At 35.0% G+C, this 19,088-nt stretch overlaps 1 protein-coding gene across 2 annotated transcripts; it reads left to right on the plus strand.

Annotated features, from left to right (window-relative positions):
• Positions 1–2,845: 2,845 nt before the first annotated feature.
• PCNP (PEST proteolytic signal containing nuclear protein) lies at positions 2,846–18,545 on the plus strand. Of its 2 annotated transcripts, none has more exons than XM_051985208.1 (5): positions 2,846–3,048; positions 9,671–9,891; positions 13,398–13,472; positions 15,488–15,543; positions 16,703–18,545. In XM_051985208.1, the coding sequence occupies exons 1-5, from the start codon at positions 2,985–2,987 to the stop codon at positions 16,830–16,832; spliced, it is 546 nt and encodes a 181-aa protein (XP_051841168.1). In that variant the 5' UTR covers positions 2,846–2,984; the 3' UTR covers positions 16,833–18,545. The 2 variants fall into 2 exon arrangements, with proteins under 2 accessions (XP_051841168.1, XP_051841169.1); XM_051985209.1 differs by lacking the exon at positions 2,846–3,048 and adding an exon at positions 8,187–9,647 and having other exon boundaries at positions 9,723–9,891.
• The last annotated feature ends 543 nt before the right edge of the window (positions 18,546–19,088 follow it).

Raw genomic sequence — 19,088 nt, forward strand, 5'->3', positions numbered from 1 at the left:
CTTACAGTATTATGTTTCATTATATTCATATGCCTTAATTTGTTCAGTCATTCTTCATTTGATAGTCACCCACTTGGTTAAGTAGCTGGTGTGCTTTAAAGTTTCATAATATTAAATTGGCTTATTCTAAGCCAAATAGAAGAATGTGTCACTGGGGGAAGGGTTATGTTTGCCCAATATAGATTTTTAGTTTGTAGTTTCTAGGAAAAAATATTGTTGCTTCACAGCTAGGTGTCTTACCCAGTGAAAATGTACTCCCATATAACTGTACAGCAGATGGAGCAAGCAACTTGTATACCTTATGAGCCATCTACCACCCTACCCCTAAGCTAGTTTTGTAACTTGAATCATTGATCAACACCTCTTTATAAGTAGCTGCCAGGCTCCATAGTGCAGTTTTTTCTGCTACTGAGCCTTCCACAGATTTCTCCCTCAAAAAAATTGCACTTTTATTTTCACAATTTCAACCTCTCCCTTCCCCTTTCCTTAGTGTAGTTCCATAACTGTAGGAACCAGGAGTTCTACTTACCCTCATGCTGGAATAATAAAAATGTATTCCCAGGGGCAGTGCCAAATAATAGGTTTCTATAATTGGCCCATAAAAGCCAATTTAGGTATGAGTGCTAAAATACCTGAGTTGGAGTTTCAGCTCTTCTACCTAGGAGTTAACATTTTGGTAGGGCTAGTGCTGGTTGGATGTCCATACTAAGCTGGAGAGCTTTGGGCCACCAGGAGGCCTGACTAAAGGCAAAAGTAATCTAGGCTAGAAGAAGAGATGCTAATCAACAATGGGATCAGCCTTGAGTAGTTGCTGTAGTTCTAGCCTAGGAGAAAAAACTAAATCTTTTTACTCAAAGAGGTTCCCTTTTCCAATTCTAGGAATAGCATCATAAATTGTAAAATCGACTGAGAGGCACAATAAAGAGTTATGGGTTATTTATGGGCACAGCATCTGATACAACTTAAATCCTTGAAGTACAAGTCTCCATGAGGTGTTATGGAGTGTATTCTAAGTGTAAAATAGTGTTCCTATGCTTGAGAAATTAACAGACCATTTAGGGAGTGAAAAAATTAATGGTACATAGATAAGTGATAGTTACTGATTGTGGCCAAGAACAGCTTGAGAGAGGTTAAAATTGGTCCTGAGAGTTGTACACATGGAAAAGAGAGAGCAAATTTTTGAAGTGGGGATAACAAGTCATACCCTAAGGTCTTAGTAGAATATTTGACTGGAGTAAAGAAGGCCTTTAAGGAAGTAGTGGGAAATATTGTTGGAAAGTTGAATTGTATCCAGATGATCTAAAGCTTACAATATCAAAGTAAGACATTGGGACTTTAAAATCACAGCATGTTAAGAGTTAGAAGGGACCTTCACCATCATAAAGAAATATAGCAATGATTGTGACATAATACGAAGAAATTGAATTCTAGTTAAATTTTTAATCAAAGAACTTAAGTTCCGATTGTAACTTTGCTTCTCAAAAGCTCTGTCAGTCACGGACAAATTAATCTTTCTGAATCTGCTTTTTTCATCTTTAAAATTATTTACAGGGGCAGCTAAGTGGTGCAGTGGTTAGAGCACCAGCTTTGAAGTCAGGAGAACCCAAGTTCAAATCTGGCCTCAGACACTTAACACTTTTTAGCTGTGTGACTCTGGGCAAGTCACTTAACCCCAATTGCCTCAAAAAATATATTTCTAAAGTCTCTTCAAGCTTTTAATAGTATGATTGCCATTCACTTTTCTCAACTGTAAATTATTGATAATAGCACCTTCTTCCCCAAGTCATGAAGATTAAATGACATACTATTTGTAAAGTGCTTGGTACAGTGCCTGGCACAGTATTAGGCACTTAATGAATACTTGTTTCTTTTCCTTCCCTCTTTCCCTCCCTATAGTATCACCATCAATTGATTCTCCTTGGGTAAGGGGAAATAGGTTTAAATGGTTCCTCCAATGGACCTCTGAACTTTTTGCTCTCCCAGCACAGCTTTCTGTTCAGTTCAAGCTATTTGCATTAAGGGCCTGCTTAGTGTGTGCCATATGCTTTCTCAGTGCTCGATGTGAACTTTTCAATGGTCCCTACCCTAAAACTTGGGAGAAGTAATTTGTACACATAAATGTAAAACTTACAAAAGTAATTTTGGGGTGGGATATCAATTAGCTGATAGGGAATGAATTTGAAAAGCTTCACCAAGCGGGTGCACTGAGCCTTGAGAAATAGGGATTGTAAGTGAGAAGTAATAGCATTTCAAACGGGGGGCGGGGGGGAGAGGAGGAGGGGGAGAGGGCGATCGAGGGGGAAGAATGTGGGGGGAAAAGGAGGGGGTAGGAATAATCAAATATTTTAACACCCTGTTATATTGCAAGCACTATGCTAAACCCTGAAAAACCTAGAGGCAACACAGAGCATTAACGGGCAACAACAAAAGGCCTGGGAGTAGGAATTTGTATTTGTAACATCAGTCTAAAAGGTAAATTGGAACCAATTCGTGTCTGGCTTTAAATGTTCAAAAGATGTTTGTTTTATTTTATAAGCATTAGGGAGCCACTAAAGCTCAAGTAAAGGAATGCTATGATCGGACTTTAAAGAGAAGATTAGGTGCACCTAAACCAATAGTAAAGCTTAGGGTTTACAGCTTCAGCGAGTGGTCTCACTACGGTCCTCTTAGCCTTTGGAAGCAGGAACTTAAACTATCTAGTTAGGTGTTGGTTACACTGGTCAGTCGGATTGGATTTAACGAGATAAAAAAAAAAAAACCTTCCCCATGATTGGTTAAGCGTTTGGCCAATCAATAGAGACGAGCACAGGTACTTCCTTCCGCGATACTAGAGGAAATGGCGTCACACTGCAGCTTCCGGTAGGGAGCCGTTTCCCTCCTGGAGACCACAGCCGGCCGCCATTCGGTTCCCTCTATGGTGGCCGGGGCGGGGCCGTGGTCGTGACGTCCTTGGCGCGGTGGCGGGGGAGGAAGCCGCGGGGAAAATGGCGGACGGAAAAGCGGGAGAGGAGAAGCCGGAGAAGCCGCAGCGAGCAGGAAGCGCCGGAGGTGAAAACAAACCCAGCGTCGCGGGCCGCGGGGGCCGCTCTGGGCCTTCCTCCGAGCTCCCTGGGTGGGGGGAGCGGGGGGATGCCGGTAGCCGAGGCGGAGGTGGGGAGGGAGCGGGAGACGGGCACGGCTTGGGCGGACACGGCGCGGCTGGACTATGGCGTAGCCTGCGCTTTTCTACCCTAGGGCCCCGAGCCCCCAATCCGCACGATGCAGAGTTCGTGGCGCTTGAGCCCACCCCGGGGCCGAGAGCCCTCCCCCGGGACCCTCCCTCGAGGAGGAGACTAGACCTACGGGGAGATTGGGGGTGGAGTGGGGGAGGGGGGCGGGTCTCGAATCACGCCGAAGCCTGGGAGGGAAGAAGCCGCGGGCCGGTCTAGCCTCCCCCCACCTCCCCGTGCATCTCCTCCCTCGGGGGCCGCAGTGCGGGAGCTGTCTGCTCCCTTTCCCTCCCCGCCCTGCTCTCTCCCACTTTCCCTGACTTGTGAGAGCCTTCCCAGGGGTAAACTGCCCCGCCTGGGAGTCTCGGAGCAGCCAGTGTCCCACAATGACTTGTCTTAATTAATCCTGCAGGGTGATTACTGTTGGTCCGTGCTCGTTTACCTCTGAAATGAGTCAGGTCCCCATCTTTGCAACATCTTTCCCTTTTTCTTCCCTCTTAATTGTTGTGGTCTCTGGGAAAGATTAAGATGGGGGTGTCTTGAGAGTCTCCCCACCCTTTTGATGGATTGTTCAGTAATTGCATGTTCTCAGGGTCAGGATCTTGTCGCTTTCTCTCGAATCATCTTTCCTCTCCCTTTTGGCTGTCGCTAGGAGGCAGAATGCCAGATTTTTAGGCGCACAAATGGTGTGGTGTGACCTGTCCTGTGTTCTATTATCTTGGAATAAATAAAACTCAGATTAATGTTAGCTTTGTTGCCTTTCTTCCTGTCATTCTGATGGGTTTTTGTGCTGTGTGGGGGAAAAAAAGATACATTACATAATATTCATATCATTCCTTTTCCTCCTTCCCAACCCCACTACCTAACAGACTCAAAAATTTTTCTGATCTGATCTAAGGGTCTAGCGCTCACCAGAACTTGTCGGAAAAATCTTTTAGAGCACCCTAAAATGAGTGGCATGAGTGAAGTGCCCGTTTTAATTTTTCAGTGTGACTCCACTGTTCAAAATTATTTCCTTCTATCAAAGAGAAATAAGTGAAGTATCCAATTAGTTTTGTACCCAAATTCCCTTTTTGAAGATCCAAGTTGGAGAAAGAAATTTCTTCTCTGTTATAGTTTGACATCACATGCTTTTCTGTTCAAATTAAAAGATTAAATTTTTAAATTAATTAAAATTAATATTGCCTTATTAAGGCAATACTTAAGGAGTTCTGCTTGCTATTAAAGACTTAAAACCCCTTGAAACATATGCCCCCAAATGAAAATAATTTTGTCATTTTTGTTAGGTAAAATACAGATTTGAAGTCCAAAGAAGTTTATGTGCAAATGATAGCTAGAATTTCTTTTTAAAATGTTATCAACATTCCTAAGGATAGGGTTAGAGAACTGTTTAATATCTTGTCTCAAGATATCTCAGAAATGGCAGATAATTCCCAGTTTGCCACTAAGATTTTTTAAAAGATTAGTTGTCAATTAGTAGTATGCTGTCAATTTATGTCAAAATGTTAGAGTAAACAGTAAGAAAATAACTGTCAGAGTTATAGAGTATATAGTGTGTGAAGTCATTTATACCAGTTGTGACAGCAATATTATTAGCCATAGTAGGAGTGCTTCACTGTTTATAAACCAATTCATGTTGTCAAATTATATTTTTAAAATATGTATTAAGGGAGTGTAGTGTTTAAAAAACAAACAAACAAACCTGTGGGTAATTTATTGTCCATGTGAGACTTTAGTGTTGAAATTGGAGTCAACACAGAAGGGTTCTTATCCCAAGCTAGATCTTTATCTTATGTATGTGATCTTACCATCTTTGTATGTGATTATAGATATGGACAGATCTATATCTGTATGTGTATATGTCAATTTAAATTCCCAGAACCTTAGTCTCCTCACTTATAAAATTAAGATAATGCTTTACCTACCTCACAGGGTGGTTGTGAGGAAAACAGCTTTGCAAAAATTTGAAGTAATTTATAAATGAATTAACAGTACCCTCATGTCTTTATCTATTCAGCACCTTGCTTAAATGTGCTTCAACTATCTTGTAGATTTTCTCCTCCATTCTCTCCCCCCCCCCCCAATTGATGAGGGAAAGAAAAATTTCATTCATCAAACTTGATTTCAAATTTATGACTTGAAACAGTTTATAATGCTTCAAAACTTTATAGAAGAAAGAAAACCATTGAAAAATAACTGGATACTCTAAAATACTTACTGTTCTGTTACCCAAGTTGAAATAGATTTGCAGCAGTTGTGTTGTGAGAGCAATAAACTATTAAGTTTGATTCTCATGGCTTTGGTATTGGTACTTCTTCACATTGGATTAGGGTATGTGTGTGGCTAGAGGTTTTGATTTTTTTTCTCCTTCCTCCATTGAGAAGGCAGAGGAGAAAAAATAGATCAGGGCAAGATTTTGGTAAGAATTTTGTTATGTCAAGACTTTAAAACTAGTGAAGCAAACAGAAATTTTACCAGGAAAAATGCAATTGTATCTTAAATCACAGTCTTAGCCAGTTGTGGTCTCCCAAACTAGCTTGAGAACTGAACTGGCTGTGAATATTAAAGACCTTCTATTATCAAATTGAAAACATCACAAAAAGGCACTTAGAGCTTCCCTATTTAGCCCTGTTCGACAGTTTTGGGGGGTGGGGGGGAAGGAGGGGAGAGGGATTTTCTACTGAATGTAGTAGATTGATATAGTTTGTTTTCATATTGATTAATCTGAACGTTTTTGGTATGCTTTTAAGAGAAACAAATGAATTCCTTTAAGGACATTTCTATTTAAAACAACTTATCTCCTTCATGCTTTTAAAGAAATTTATTATTAAAAATGAAATATTCTTAAATCAGAAAAATTAGGAGAATAACTTATTAGTTCCCTTCATGTATGCTACAAGTAAATTATATATATGCCTTCCCTTTTTTGAATATACAGTTGATTACCTCAGTTTGAAGTTAATAGGAAATCACAGAAGTCACATTAAAACATGTAGACTTAGTAGTTCGTTGTAAAAGACCCAGAACACTGAAGGGGCAGCCTAATATAAAGGGGAGGAAAATGTAAGATTTGGAGTTGAGACCTTAGATTTAAATTCTGGCTCTGTCCCTTTACTGTGGTTTCAAACTTTGTAGGCCTGGATTTCTAGTCTGTAGAATGAAGAGGTTGGACCAAATCAAATGATAGCTAAGATCCCCTTGCAGCTTTGAATCTTTTGTCTAATTTGTCTAATTTAAGTACTTGGAAGGTACTGTTTTTAAAATATTTGTGATTGATTTGAGTAATTAACTCCTTAAGCTATTTCAAGTTTGAGTTAGTTGAGAAATCCATTTTTTCATATGAATTATATAATACAAAACAATTGAAATTTGTCTAATAACCAAAACAGTAAGATTTTATTGCCAGACTATCTGGTCTCAATTTCTTATTTGTTTTATTTTCCATATCTTATTAAATGTTTTTTTGAAAGTTGTTCCAAGCAAAGTCATCAATCAGGGAAAATCATTCTAGTGATTTGAGAGGAAGAAGTCAGTTTGTACTTGTTCGTCCTCCATGGAGAAGATTCTAACATATGATTGTCATTAATTACCCTTTTCTTCCCTCTCCCCCCCATTTTCTTCTTTCTTTTTTCATAATTATGGATCTGAATAGTGACATAGAAATTTACATATTTGGTAGTGAAAAGTTTTTCCTGGTTGTGAAGCTATCAGTTTAAGATTAACTTGAACCAAGGACAAATTGTTGCTCTTAAGTAGAATTAGTATAATTAGGCATTGTTATCAGAGAAGACCTGAGAAACAGGTGGTGTTTTAGTTTTGCTTTTTTAGTTGCTAGAAATGCAATAGAAAATAAAATTGAGTTGCACATAATTTGCTGTTTGAGAGAAATCTTCCATTCTGCTTCCCATTTGGGTTGTTTTATATATATATATTTTAATACGTTGTTTTTGGTTTGTTTTCTTCAGGATAGAAACTAAATAGATGGAATTCAGCATACATACAAGTCAGGAACTTTTTCAAATGTAACTTTTTCATTGCTCTCAAATAACTGGTTTGGTGGATAGTAGATTTGATTTGGAGTCAGGGAGATCTAGATTCATTCAAATCCTGCTTTTGATACCTACCTAGAAGTTGTACTGTGTAAATGCACTTTATAACATTAACCTTTCTGAGAATCAGGTTATCTAATTTTTGTTTCATGGTTGGTAGTCTGCTTGGATAATGAATGAATGGAGTTCCCACATCAAGCAAATCCCAGATATCCAAGAGGTGTTGCAGTATCCTCAATTTTTTCTTCTAATTCAGTCCTTTTATAATTTGTTCAAATTCCCTGTGCCCCAGAATTTAGTTCCAGAAAGACTAAGATTGGTAGCAGAAATAGAAGAAGCAAAGAAATATAAGGAGAAAATCAATTGATATTATTGTCTTTAAACTTTAGATCAGGAATTCTTAAACTTTATTCCTGGAGTGCTCTCATGGTCCAGTGAAGTCTATTAAAGACACCTTAGAATTATGTTTTTAGATGCATAAAAACATGGGATTACAGAGGAAATCAAACATTGAAATAGTTATAAAATTTTTTAGAAGACAAATTAGTGGACCACAGCTAGAACTTTAGTCCACAGCCTGCCTTTTTTAATGCTCTTTGTTCTAGTGGTTTTCCACTTGAATACAAGTGGAATACAATATAAGTATCACTTGAATTCGAATTTCATTTTACCATATAATTCATCTTTATAATATGTAATCCATAATGTAAAATAGTCCCTCTTGTTTTATTTCACTACCGAATCTTTTTTCCTCAAATAAGAATGGGCTTAATAAGTCAAATAGTTGGTTTACTTATAAAATAAAACTCATGGTGGGCAACATTACAATAAAATTGATCAAAAATACTTGAAAGTTATACATTTAGTATTTAAATGATGACATTTTCATAAATTCTTTTTGCATTTCCTTTTGTTTGAAAATTCTAAACTGGGATCTTAGTATAGAGATCTTTTAAACTATATTTTGGGCAACCTTTCACTCCTCAGTAATTTATTATAATATTTTAATGAGTGATTGGCATCATCTGCCATCTTTTTCAGGTATAATAAAATATTGTCTTCCACCTGATTCAGTAATTTCCCAATCTAAAACTAAATCCTTGTTAGTCCCACTCTGGATAACATAATATTGTTCTCATTGCTTCCTATAATCTACAGCAATAACTTGAATATATTATTTCCACTTTTTTCCAAACAAGCTTGAGCATTAAGTTCAAGTATTTATTAAAAGAACAACAACAAGAACCCCCACCCATTTCAATATTTGGACCCTGAATCATAGCTTTCTAATAGCTACATTTTTGTCTTTCTCTTTTATTTCATTTTTGGTTTCATTTTTTCCTATTGTCTCTGACTGCTTGCTACACATTTATATAGTAGCAGTTTGTATCCTTGTTGTCTAGAACATAGAAAAGAAAGAAAATAAAATTTTTAATCTTGAGCTAGTTTCTTCATTCCCCGACATCTAGTATGTTCCTAAACACTTTCCTCTGCTGTTCATGTGGTGTATGCTTAAGGAATATCAACTAGTTTTTACATTTGATACTTGGATTTTTTTCAATATTAAATTTGATACTAAATATCTAGGAAGGCACAAATTACTAAATAAATTTGGTATAGTCCAAAACTAAACATGAATTACTTGTAGATTATCACTTGTTTTATCCCATCCATGATCTTTTCCCTTCATAAAAATAGATAATTGAGAATTTAATGTGACTGCACTTTGAGAATGGAAAACATCTGTATTCATACACATGGATGATTCTCCTCTTAATTGCTCTCTGTAATTTCAAATAACTCAGCATAACCAAAATTCTATGGCATATTTTATTTATTAATATTTCTCACTAAATTCATTTTCAAACCAGTATTGTGAATGCCCCTTTCTAGGTAGATATTAATGCAATTGTGGAATTTAGATATTACCAGAAATTACCAGCTATATTCTCCTAATCTTCAAGATTGCCCTTAATTATAAATCAGTTAATTACTAACAAATTAGATATCATACTGAGGAATTTTTAACCACTTGGGTATTTTGGAAGCTTTTTGTTTGTGTTAAGCAGACTCCTCTTTACCTTTTTTCCTCTCCCCACACACATATAGAATTTTTGGTTTTGTATAGTAGAGCAATGTTTAGTCAAAAATGTATTCATTTTTTGAAAAATATGTTTGTAATTTTAAGTTGCCCTGTATTTTATGCTAGTTACTTCAAAGGAGCCTCTTCTACTGCCACACAATCTCTGTTCCCTCTGTATGCTCAAACAAAACAGTGGAGGAGACTGTTGGGCCAGTAGGTTTGCAGCTGCAGAGGTACTTTCCTTATAACAATGCTTTATGAGGTTGCTGCTCCCATCACTCTGCTCAGTAAAATTAGCTCATCTTGGTAAGTTGTTTCGACTTCACCAGGACCTGAAGAAGAGGCAGAAAAACCTGTGAAAACTAAGACTGTTTCTTCCAGTAATGGAGGGGAAAATTCGAGTCGCAGCGCAGAGAAGCGATCAGCTGAAGAAGAAGCCGAAGACTTCTCATCCAAGCCTGTGCCTGCAAAGATAGCCAAGTTTGGGTTTGCCATAGGCAGTCAGACGGCAAAGAAAGCACCAGTCATATCCATCAAACTTGGAGCAAGTGTGAGTCATTATTTTGAACTCAGTGTTCACAGGGGATGGGTCAAATCTGGGAGGGAATCAGAAGATTGTTTGAGAATCTTATATTTAAAAAAAAAATAAAGACTTCATAGACATTTTTGTCTGAAATGTATCCTACGGTTACATGGTATGTGTATCTGTTTGTGAGTATGCAATTTAGATTGATATTATTTAGGAAAGATTAATGAAAAACCTAGAACAACTATGATACAGAATCATAGACAGTGAAAACTTAATTGTATCACTTTAGATTAAAAAAGAGCTTTATAAAATATCTTCAGAGAGGAGAAAAGTGGATCTTCATCTAATTATTTGGGATTTGTGGAATCAGGACCCTAAGTCTACCATATTTTGTTGTGCTTCTAGAGAGACTGACATCAGTCAGAGGCCTATGGATAGAGTAGATATTGAAAACATGAAGAAACTGTGGGGAAATGTGTTCACATGGAAAAGAGTGCTTAAGACAGGACAGTGAAAAGCATCTTCAGCTTGTATCACTTGTTCCCAAAATGTTCTGGTCACTATTTGATCACTATGTCTTATTAATCAGAACTTCAGTGATCTCTTTAACTTTTTACTTCTGCTCTCCCAGCTTTGAACTACTTCCTATTCATCTGTTGATCATCTTTACCACTCCCAGTGGGTCCTTGGTCTTAACCCACTCTAAATTTGCAATCCATGTTTCAGTTGGTAGGAGAGCATAGCTGTAAGATCTGGTTTTATGTCTGTCTCTTTTTGTGCACAAGTGATAAAGGATCTTGTCTAAGCCCGGAAAAAATGGTGTTCATTCTTCTGTATGTGGGACTATTATTTCTGAGATCAGTTAACTCTGGCTGGAAGGTTTTCCTCCACCAACATCTTTGAGCCTCAATTACAGGGAAAAAAAACTTTTTCTGACAATTTTGTCTTATTTCCATTCTAGTGTTCCAAATACCTTTTTGGATCTCAGTCCTCTCATCATATAGCTATCCTGCCCAGTTTCATTTTGCTTACAAATATTTTAAGTGTGTCAACTATCTTCAGTTCTTCATTCATCTGATTGTATTTTCATCTAGCCTTCATCTTTTTATTATTTGCAAGAATTTTGTGAAAGTTTATCAGATATCTTAGGAAATCCAGATACTTTGCAGCTTTTCACTGATATGTCCTAGATACTAACCCTGCCAAGAAAGGAAATGTGGTTCATCTGGCATGGTTTGTTTTAATGAGCCTAGGCTAAATTATATTGACCCTTAATTTCCTTTCTACTTGCTCACAAATACACCATTTAATGCTCCCCTCCAGAATGTTTTCAGGTATCAAGGTCACAGTCAGTGTCTTATATTTTGTTGAATTGCCCTTTCTATGGAAATGAGAAAAACATTCCCACTTATAATCCTGAGACACTTCCATTCAGCAAAATTGGAGCAGTCACATCTTCAAACTCTTTCCTTGAACTTATTTCAAGAAATTCTTTTTCTCTCTCACTTTCTTGAATTTTAGTTCCCTCATAATTTTTCCCCCCCTCATTATTATGAAGACTGTTTTTGATGAAAAAATTGTAAAATAGGAAACTAATGTTGTGTTTCTTTCCTTTCATCCCATATAGAAGGCCTATGCTATCCTGGTTCTTTTCCCCAATGTAACATTTTTGTTTTAAAAACAAAACAAACAAGGCCTATGCTATCCTGGTTCTTTTCCCCAATGTAACATTTTTGTTTTAAAAACAAAACAAACAAACAAAAAAAAACCACCTTTTTATTTATCACAAGCTTCCATTGATTCCAGACTTTAGCTTTCTTGATGTGATTATAGGACTAAACCATCCTTGAATTTTTTAAATTACTATTTCTTTTCTTTTGGCATATTCCCTCATCAAATAATTCTTCCCTGTCTCTTGTGTTTGTATGGTTTGCATGTCTCTTTCTCCCATCCACAACTTCCTCCCCAAACCAGTGTTGAGAGAGCAGATGTAAAAGATTATTGGATTTGGAAGATTGCTTGGGTTCATATCTTGCCTCTACTACTTGATCTTGGGCAAGTCACTTGCTTTCTTGGGCTTGTTTCCTCATTTGTAGAATGAAAAGTTTGGACTAAATTATTTCTGAAGTTTCTTATAGTTATGAGGCTTCAATATTTAGCTATCACAATTTTGTCTTAATTTCATTTTGACAATTAATAAGCCCTCTTGAATTGATTTTTTTTTCTTTATTCTCTCATGCCTTTTCATTGAACTTATGAAATCTATTGGAAAAATTTGGGGCATACTAGAAAATACTAATACCAAAATAGTTAAATTCTATAAAGGCTCCAGATTTGTCATTTGGCTTTTAAATAGCACAAAATAAAACTTAAGTTCTTCATCATCTTTATTTAGAATTTTAACAAAAAGAATGTTGACTTATAAAAAAACCAGTTTAAATGTACTCTAAGATAGAAAATTTTAATTCTTGAAACCTTGATAAAATCAAGTAAGTAAAATATTTTGCCAGTAAGGAATAAATATTAAGGTAATGTTAGATGACATATGATATTAGTGCTAGGTTTTTAAGTAAAACAGAAGTCATCTAAAATTCTCCACTGTTGATGATGCTGGTTAGTTATAGCTATCATAGCAGCAGCTATTTTCTGAAGTTAATTTTTTGGGGAAAAGTGTTTTGCTGCCAAATGCATATATTCTAGATTATCTCTTTCAAGAATGATGAATGTTTTTATAATCTTGGTATGTGGTCCTTTTTGAAAAATCCCATACTAACAGACATAATCGTTAGCACCCAAAATGGTCTTTTTGTTAGGTGAATTTTAAGGGCAGGATTTGGGGTGGGTTATTTTTTTATTTTAGGGGGGCTAATTTTAAAATATGTGAAAAGGAAATGCAGACCATTTGTTATCATTCTTTTCTACTTTTAAGATTGTTGTATATTAAAATTTTGTGCATCCTACTAAATAAATGTATTAAAACTAACGATATTAAGTAAGTGGTTAGTTATGGGATCTGTGACAGATTTCACTGTATTATATTGATTGATTATTTGTGCAGTCAGGAGTCCATATATAATTCACATTTGTGGTTGGTACTCCCTTTAGAAGATTATCTCTTATAACTACATGAAAATCAGTCAGCAAATGTATCCTTAATGCCTGATAACATTTGGCATTGAGCTGTCCTTAGGAAAATATTCTCTACAAAATCAAATATATGGGACTTTGATGAGAAAATAATGTTTTAGGCTTAACATATAAATATCCAATTTTACTTAAAAACTATTCCTAATTAGGTCTCTCACCTAATAGTAGTTCCATATTCTCAGAGAGCCTAAGGGGCCTAAAAAATGAGATTTTCCAAAGTACTAACTTATTGCTTAAAATATTTTGAAAGCAAAAACCTCTTTTTTTTTTTTTAAATACAAAAAAAAAAAAATTCATTGTTTTCCTCTTTTGAATTGCGTGCATAAGACATACATACTTTGCTTATATAGTGTCTGTCTGTTTTGATGTCTCTTTTTTAGAAGCCTAAAGAAACTGTTCCAACTCTTGCCCCTAAAACCCTTTCAGTAGCAGCAGTTTTCAATGAAGACGATGATGTAAGTTAATGGCTAATTCTATTTCTTATTCTTAAGTTAATCATGTTAAAGAATTTTTGGACTTCTTCAAGAAGACTAAATCTCTGAGGTCATAAAAAATAATTGGGTGATGGGATAGAAAATAGCAATTCTGTCTATTAGTAATAGTTGCCTAATTGGTACCAAGGCACGAGGGGTACATTTAGAAAAAATAAAACCATCCTTTATCCTTGAGCTTACATTCTGTAGAGGGGAAGGGTTGGGAAAGGAAGGTGGGGAGAGAATGGCATGTTCATAGATAAATATATTTTGATTAAAAAAAAAAAATCACTGCACACTGATAGCAGCAGAGAGATATTAACAATTTGGGAGTATCAGGAAGCGCTCTTGAAGCAAATGGCCCATGAGCTGAACTTTGAAATGATGTATTTAAGAAGCAAAGAGAGGAGGAAAAACAGGTGTTCCCACAATTTTGAATTTTTCTGGTGGCATCTGTAAGAATTGGGGAGAAGGAGGATGGGTGGGTGATTTTTTTGGTATTTGAAGAGGGGGATTCTATCTCCCTCAAGCTTGAAGATTCATTCAAGCAAAGAATAGGTGACTGCTAAACATGTTTAAGCAAAGATTGAATGATTGCTTATTAAAAGTGCAAGAGGAATTTATGGGCCACACAGAAATTAAGACTGAAATATGAAGCATCGTCTTCATGGCTGTAATTCAAGATTCTTAAAAGAGTTTGAGGACAAGATCTCAGAGCCCTATTTTCTTCTGTTCATGATGTTAATTTCTGATGAAGATAAAATTAGCATTTTTGTTTATAATAATGTCTGATTTCAGTATAATACTAGCTCACATCTAATAAGGTTTTAAGATTTGTACTTTGTATACACATAATCTCATTTGATTTTCACAACAACCTTGTGTAATAGGTACTATAATTCTCCCCATTTTATAGATAAATATGACTGATCCTCAAAAAGGCCAAGTAATTTGTCTAGGGTTACATAATTGTAATTATCTAAAGAATTTTCAAGTGTTTGATGTGAGTAGAGGTTAGATAAAGATTGATGTATAATATTTTAACATGTTAAACATATATTGGATTACTTGCCATCTAGGGGAAAGAATGGGGAGAAAGAGGGGAAAATTTGGAACACAAGGTTTTGCAAGGGTCAGTGTTGAAAAATTATCCATGCATATGTTTTGAAAATAAAAAGTTTTAATTAAAAAAAGACTGATGTATAAAGACATATCTATTATCATTTTGATTGATAAACCATATTAATTTTGCATCTTTAACCATTTGACAATTTCAAGAATTTTGGTAATGAGATCTTCCTTTTGTAATTTGAGGGGAGAAAGAAAATAGTTTTGCATTGCTGGTTAAAGTAATTATACCTTACTGTAATTTTTCTCAAGGATTGCAGCTCAGGGGTCAGGTAGAAGGTAGGACCAGTTGAGAGATGAGAGAGTTGTCTGAAAAGTAGATAGAGAGTAGACATTCTAGCAATAAAGATTTACTTCTTGGGATTAAGGTCTTAACTTGCCTCATATAAAATAAATACACAGGAAAAACAAATGGTGTTTTGTGATATTGACTTTAGTTAAGGATAGACAATTCCTGCTAAAATAGTTTTAATAGTTTGTTTTTTCTTCCTTCCATGTCTGTTATATACTATGATTCACAATAACAAGGAACCAAAAAACTGTCATTTTACAAAGCATTTATAATTTTGTATTTAAAAAATTTCCATCTTAAAAAAAAATGATATTAGTAGTTACAGTAGGACTAGTTAGTTGGTATAGTGAATAAAGCACCAGCCTTGAAATCATGGGGACCTGAGTTCAAATCTAGCCTCAGATGCTTAACATTTCCTGGCTGTGTGACCCTGGGCAAGTCACTTAACTCCAGTTGCCTCAGGGGAAAAAATAATTGATAATTTTGTACCAACGTTTCATCTGTGATATTTTTTCTTAGAGAAAATAGATAATTGTTCCTTTTGAACCAACATTTCATCTGTGGTATTTTTTCCCAGAGTGAACCAGAGGAAATGCCTCCAGAAGCAAAGATGCGGATGAAGAATATTGGAAGGTATTTAAATTTTTTGCATGTGTTTAAACTATTAGCAAATCATGGAAAAGCTGAAGTCATTAAAGGATATTGTAACATCCTAAATCTCTTGGGATAAAGTCACATAAGGAAAGTTTTACTACAGTTTTACTTCTTTCAAGGAATTGAGAGGTGATCGTAATTTATTTTGGGAGAAAGGGAAATCACAAACTTTATAAGCAGTCAGAGGTTCTTTACTTCCTCACCTGATGGGAAAAAAAAGTTTCTCTGAGGAAAAAATATTATATACATATAAAAAAAATTCTACTTAAGATTCTTTTCAGAGATCTACAGATGGTTTTTAATTAGTCACAAAATTTGTCATGGGTTGAAATTTAAGTTTGTTGGAGATTAGGTTATTAATATAAAGAATTGTGATAATATCTGCTCATCCATTTTTGTAAAATTAATATCTCAATACCTTATAAGGAATGCACAACTTTAAAGTAACCCCCAAAAAAAGAAGCAAATTTTGAAGATACTTAATTCCCACAGAATAGAGCAAGATACCCATTCCACAAAAGGCAAAGGAGCTAGAGTCTGAAAAGAGGTTATTTAATTTTAAATTGGATAGTGCAAATAAGAATAATGTAGGTCTTCTAAAAGTAACCAAATTGACAGAAATTTTGAAGTGATAATATTCAGACTAATTTTGGTACTATGTTGCTTTAAAAATGCCACATTTGTTTTCTTTATTTGACATAACAGCCTAAGAGTAAAAAATAATAGTGTTAATATTACTCTGCATGTCTTCATGGTGTTTTTCCTTTAGGTTTACTTAAACCATTGTGATACATGAACAGTGTCATATTTAGAAACACTGAAATATGAGGAGATGAGGTTGTTAGGATTATCAAAGAGAGGAGACTCACTAGATAAAATTGACTTGGAATCTGAAGAGACTTGGACTCAAATCCAAGATTTCACACTGCCTGTTTCACTGTAGACAGATTGCTCTATTTGTTGTTGTTGTTGTTTTTTTCTCATATGTAAAATGGAACTCCATATGCAGACTATCTGCCTTACCAGTTAATTATTGAAGGGAAATTGAATGATGAAATTTTCACATCTTGCTCTATTACAGTACTATCTAAGGCCTTTAAACTGTTTATAAACTCTTCTTTTTCATTCTTAAAAATAGGGATACGCCAACATCAGCTGGACCAAACTCCTTCAATAAAGGAAAACATGGATTTTCTGATAACCAGAAGCTGTGGGAACGAAATATAAAATCTCACCTTGGAAATGTCCATGACCAAGATGATGACTAAATGATGTGTTTCAAGATTGGGGTATGGGGTGGGTGTGATGTTAAAAGGAACAGTTTCCTTTTTTTTTTTTTAAAGGAAAAAAAAGAATGATATAAGACTATCTTTGGAGCCACTTTAAAACAAAAATTGAGTGGTCTACTAATAAATGAAAGTTTGAAATTAGAGGTAATTTATGTTTTATACACAGATTTCAAGACATTTGCTAATTTTGTAGTTCATGTGATTAGTTTCAAAAGGTTACAGATAATAAAGAAGTCAGAAATGGTACCTTTTTAAGAATTGCTTATTTTTTTAGTCACAACTATTAGCACATTAAGGAGGAAGCAAAAGTTTACTGTCTCTTTGACTGTTCAAATTGAAAACAACTACTAAACTCTATCTTTACCTAAACTATCTGGCTCCCAAGAACAGCCTTATAGAGAAGGAGTGTTGTACTGGGAGGGAAGTGTACTGGAACGTTGATTTGAAAATAATAATTTAGACAAAATAGAAATATGACAGCTTTTTTTTCAATGGACATTTTTTTTAGTCATGAACTAGGCATTGCTAACAGCAGCTACAGAAGCTATAACAAGAAAAACCATAATTACTCTTTTGAAATTTTATGTAAAGTATTTAATATATGATGTGGCCTGATTCAGCTTAATAGGGCTTGTCCTAAATTCATTGGTTTTCAAAGGACAAGCATTTACAGTGCAAGTAAATCAGTATTTTAAATGTGTTTCTTTGAGTTATTGGTATTAACAAGCTCCTGTAAGCATGTCCACCAGAACTTGAGATAAATATAAGGAAGCTGTTTCTTTTAAAAAGTAAGCCACCACCAAAAATGTGATTAAAATATATACATTGCTTAAATGCATTTGGCTTTTTTAATTTTAAAAGAAATGACACACCAAAAATTCATTAACATTGTATAAAGATGGTGAAGGTGCACTTTCTGTATTGTCAGAGCATTTAAATTACCAATTTAGTGAAAACTAATTTGAATATAAGCAACGTTAATTTTCTCATTACTAGGCTGGTATATAATATGCTCATTGATAAGCCTATTTCTTTATAGACCACTGGCCCATTTCAGGTACTGAAAATACAAGAGAGTGCATCTTTAAAATTATTTTATGAAAGATTTGACCACTTATACTTTGAGTCTGTAAGTTCTGAGAGGTTTCTTTTGTATTTTTGTATCGTATATGTAATCTTAAATTTCTTTGAAATATAATGCTGTTGGAACACCTGTTTTAGTATCTTTAAAAGCTTTGTCATAAAAAATGTATAATGTTTTCTTGAAAATTCCTTCAATGTTGAATTTGAAGGCAGCTTTAGACTATTCTATTGGTGGTAACTGCCAGTTAAACTCTAGAATAGGTAATCGTTCCAGAGGAGCTGCCTTGTATTGTATATTCCTAATACTTTTGTCCAGTTGCATTTATATTTAGAATATGTCCCACATAAAACAATGAAAATGTACATAGAACTATTAGTTCTTCCTTATTTGACTTAACCATATCAAAATTCATAAATTTATCTTTAGACTCTCTAATGTAGGCAAACTTTCCATTTTTCTCCTTTTTATTGTTATGTTTAAAGTAAGGATTCTTCCTCTTCTGAATGTTTTCTTGACCCAAATGAAATGATAGCCTAAGGTCAAGACAGGAGAGAGTGATGACTGAGATGAATGTCTTTACTAAAATACCAATAAATTTGTGAAACTCAGTAATACAGTATGTTCTATTCTCCTTACCTGTTGCTGTCTTCCAAAAAGAACAAAATAAACTAAAATTACTGATTCCCACTCACTGATGGACAAAGTATAAAAGAACAACAGATGAGATTTTTAAATCACTCAGCTACTACAATTAGATATTAACCATTCATCATGTAATATGTTCACTGCAAATTGTATTACGTGGTTGTTAACCTGTTTCCCTGTCAGAATGTCAGGTCTTTGAAGGAAGCAACTGTTTTTTCCTTTCTTTGTGTCTCTAGTGTTTAGCATAGCATGTGGCTGGCACAGCATTTAATATTTGTTGACTGAGTGACTGTTGCACTTGATATGAATAAAGTCAAATTAGGCTAAAATGTAAATGATCAAACTAAAACTTAATCTCAGATGGGTTATGGAAAGTGCTTTATAAACCTTAAAAGCACAATATAAATGTCAGTTGCTATCATTACTTGGAAGGAACTCGATACTTAATATTACTATTAGGTGCTAGGGAAGCAAAGAAATGTTTGATACAAACCACTTTCAAGGAC

This window comes from Antechinus flavipes, chromosome 3 (genome assembly GCF_016432865.1).
Source record: "Antechinus flavipes isolate AdamAnt ecotype Samford, QLD, Australia chromosome 3, AdamAnt_v2, whole genome shotgun sequence".
Taxonomy (NCBI): Eukaryota; Metazoa; Chordata; class Mammalia; order Dasyuromorphia; family Dasyuridae; genus Antechinus; species Antechinus flavipes.

Coding starts and splice junctions, on each gene's coding strand:
- PCNP (XM_051985208.1), top strand. CDS start 2,985: ATGGCGGACGGAAAAGCGGGAGAGGAGAAGCCGGAGAAGCCGCAGCGA. Junction 3,049..9,670: donor GCGAGCAGGAAGCGCCGGAG/GTGAAAACAAAC, acceptor CGACTTCACCAG/GACCTGAAGAAGAGGCAGAA. Junction 13,473..15,487: donor TTTTCAATGAAGACGATGAT/GTAAGTTAATGG, acceptor ATTTTTTCCCAG/AGTGAACCAGAGGAAATGCC.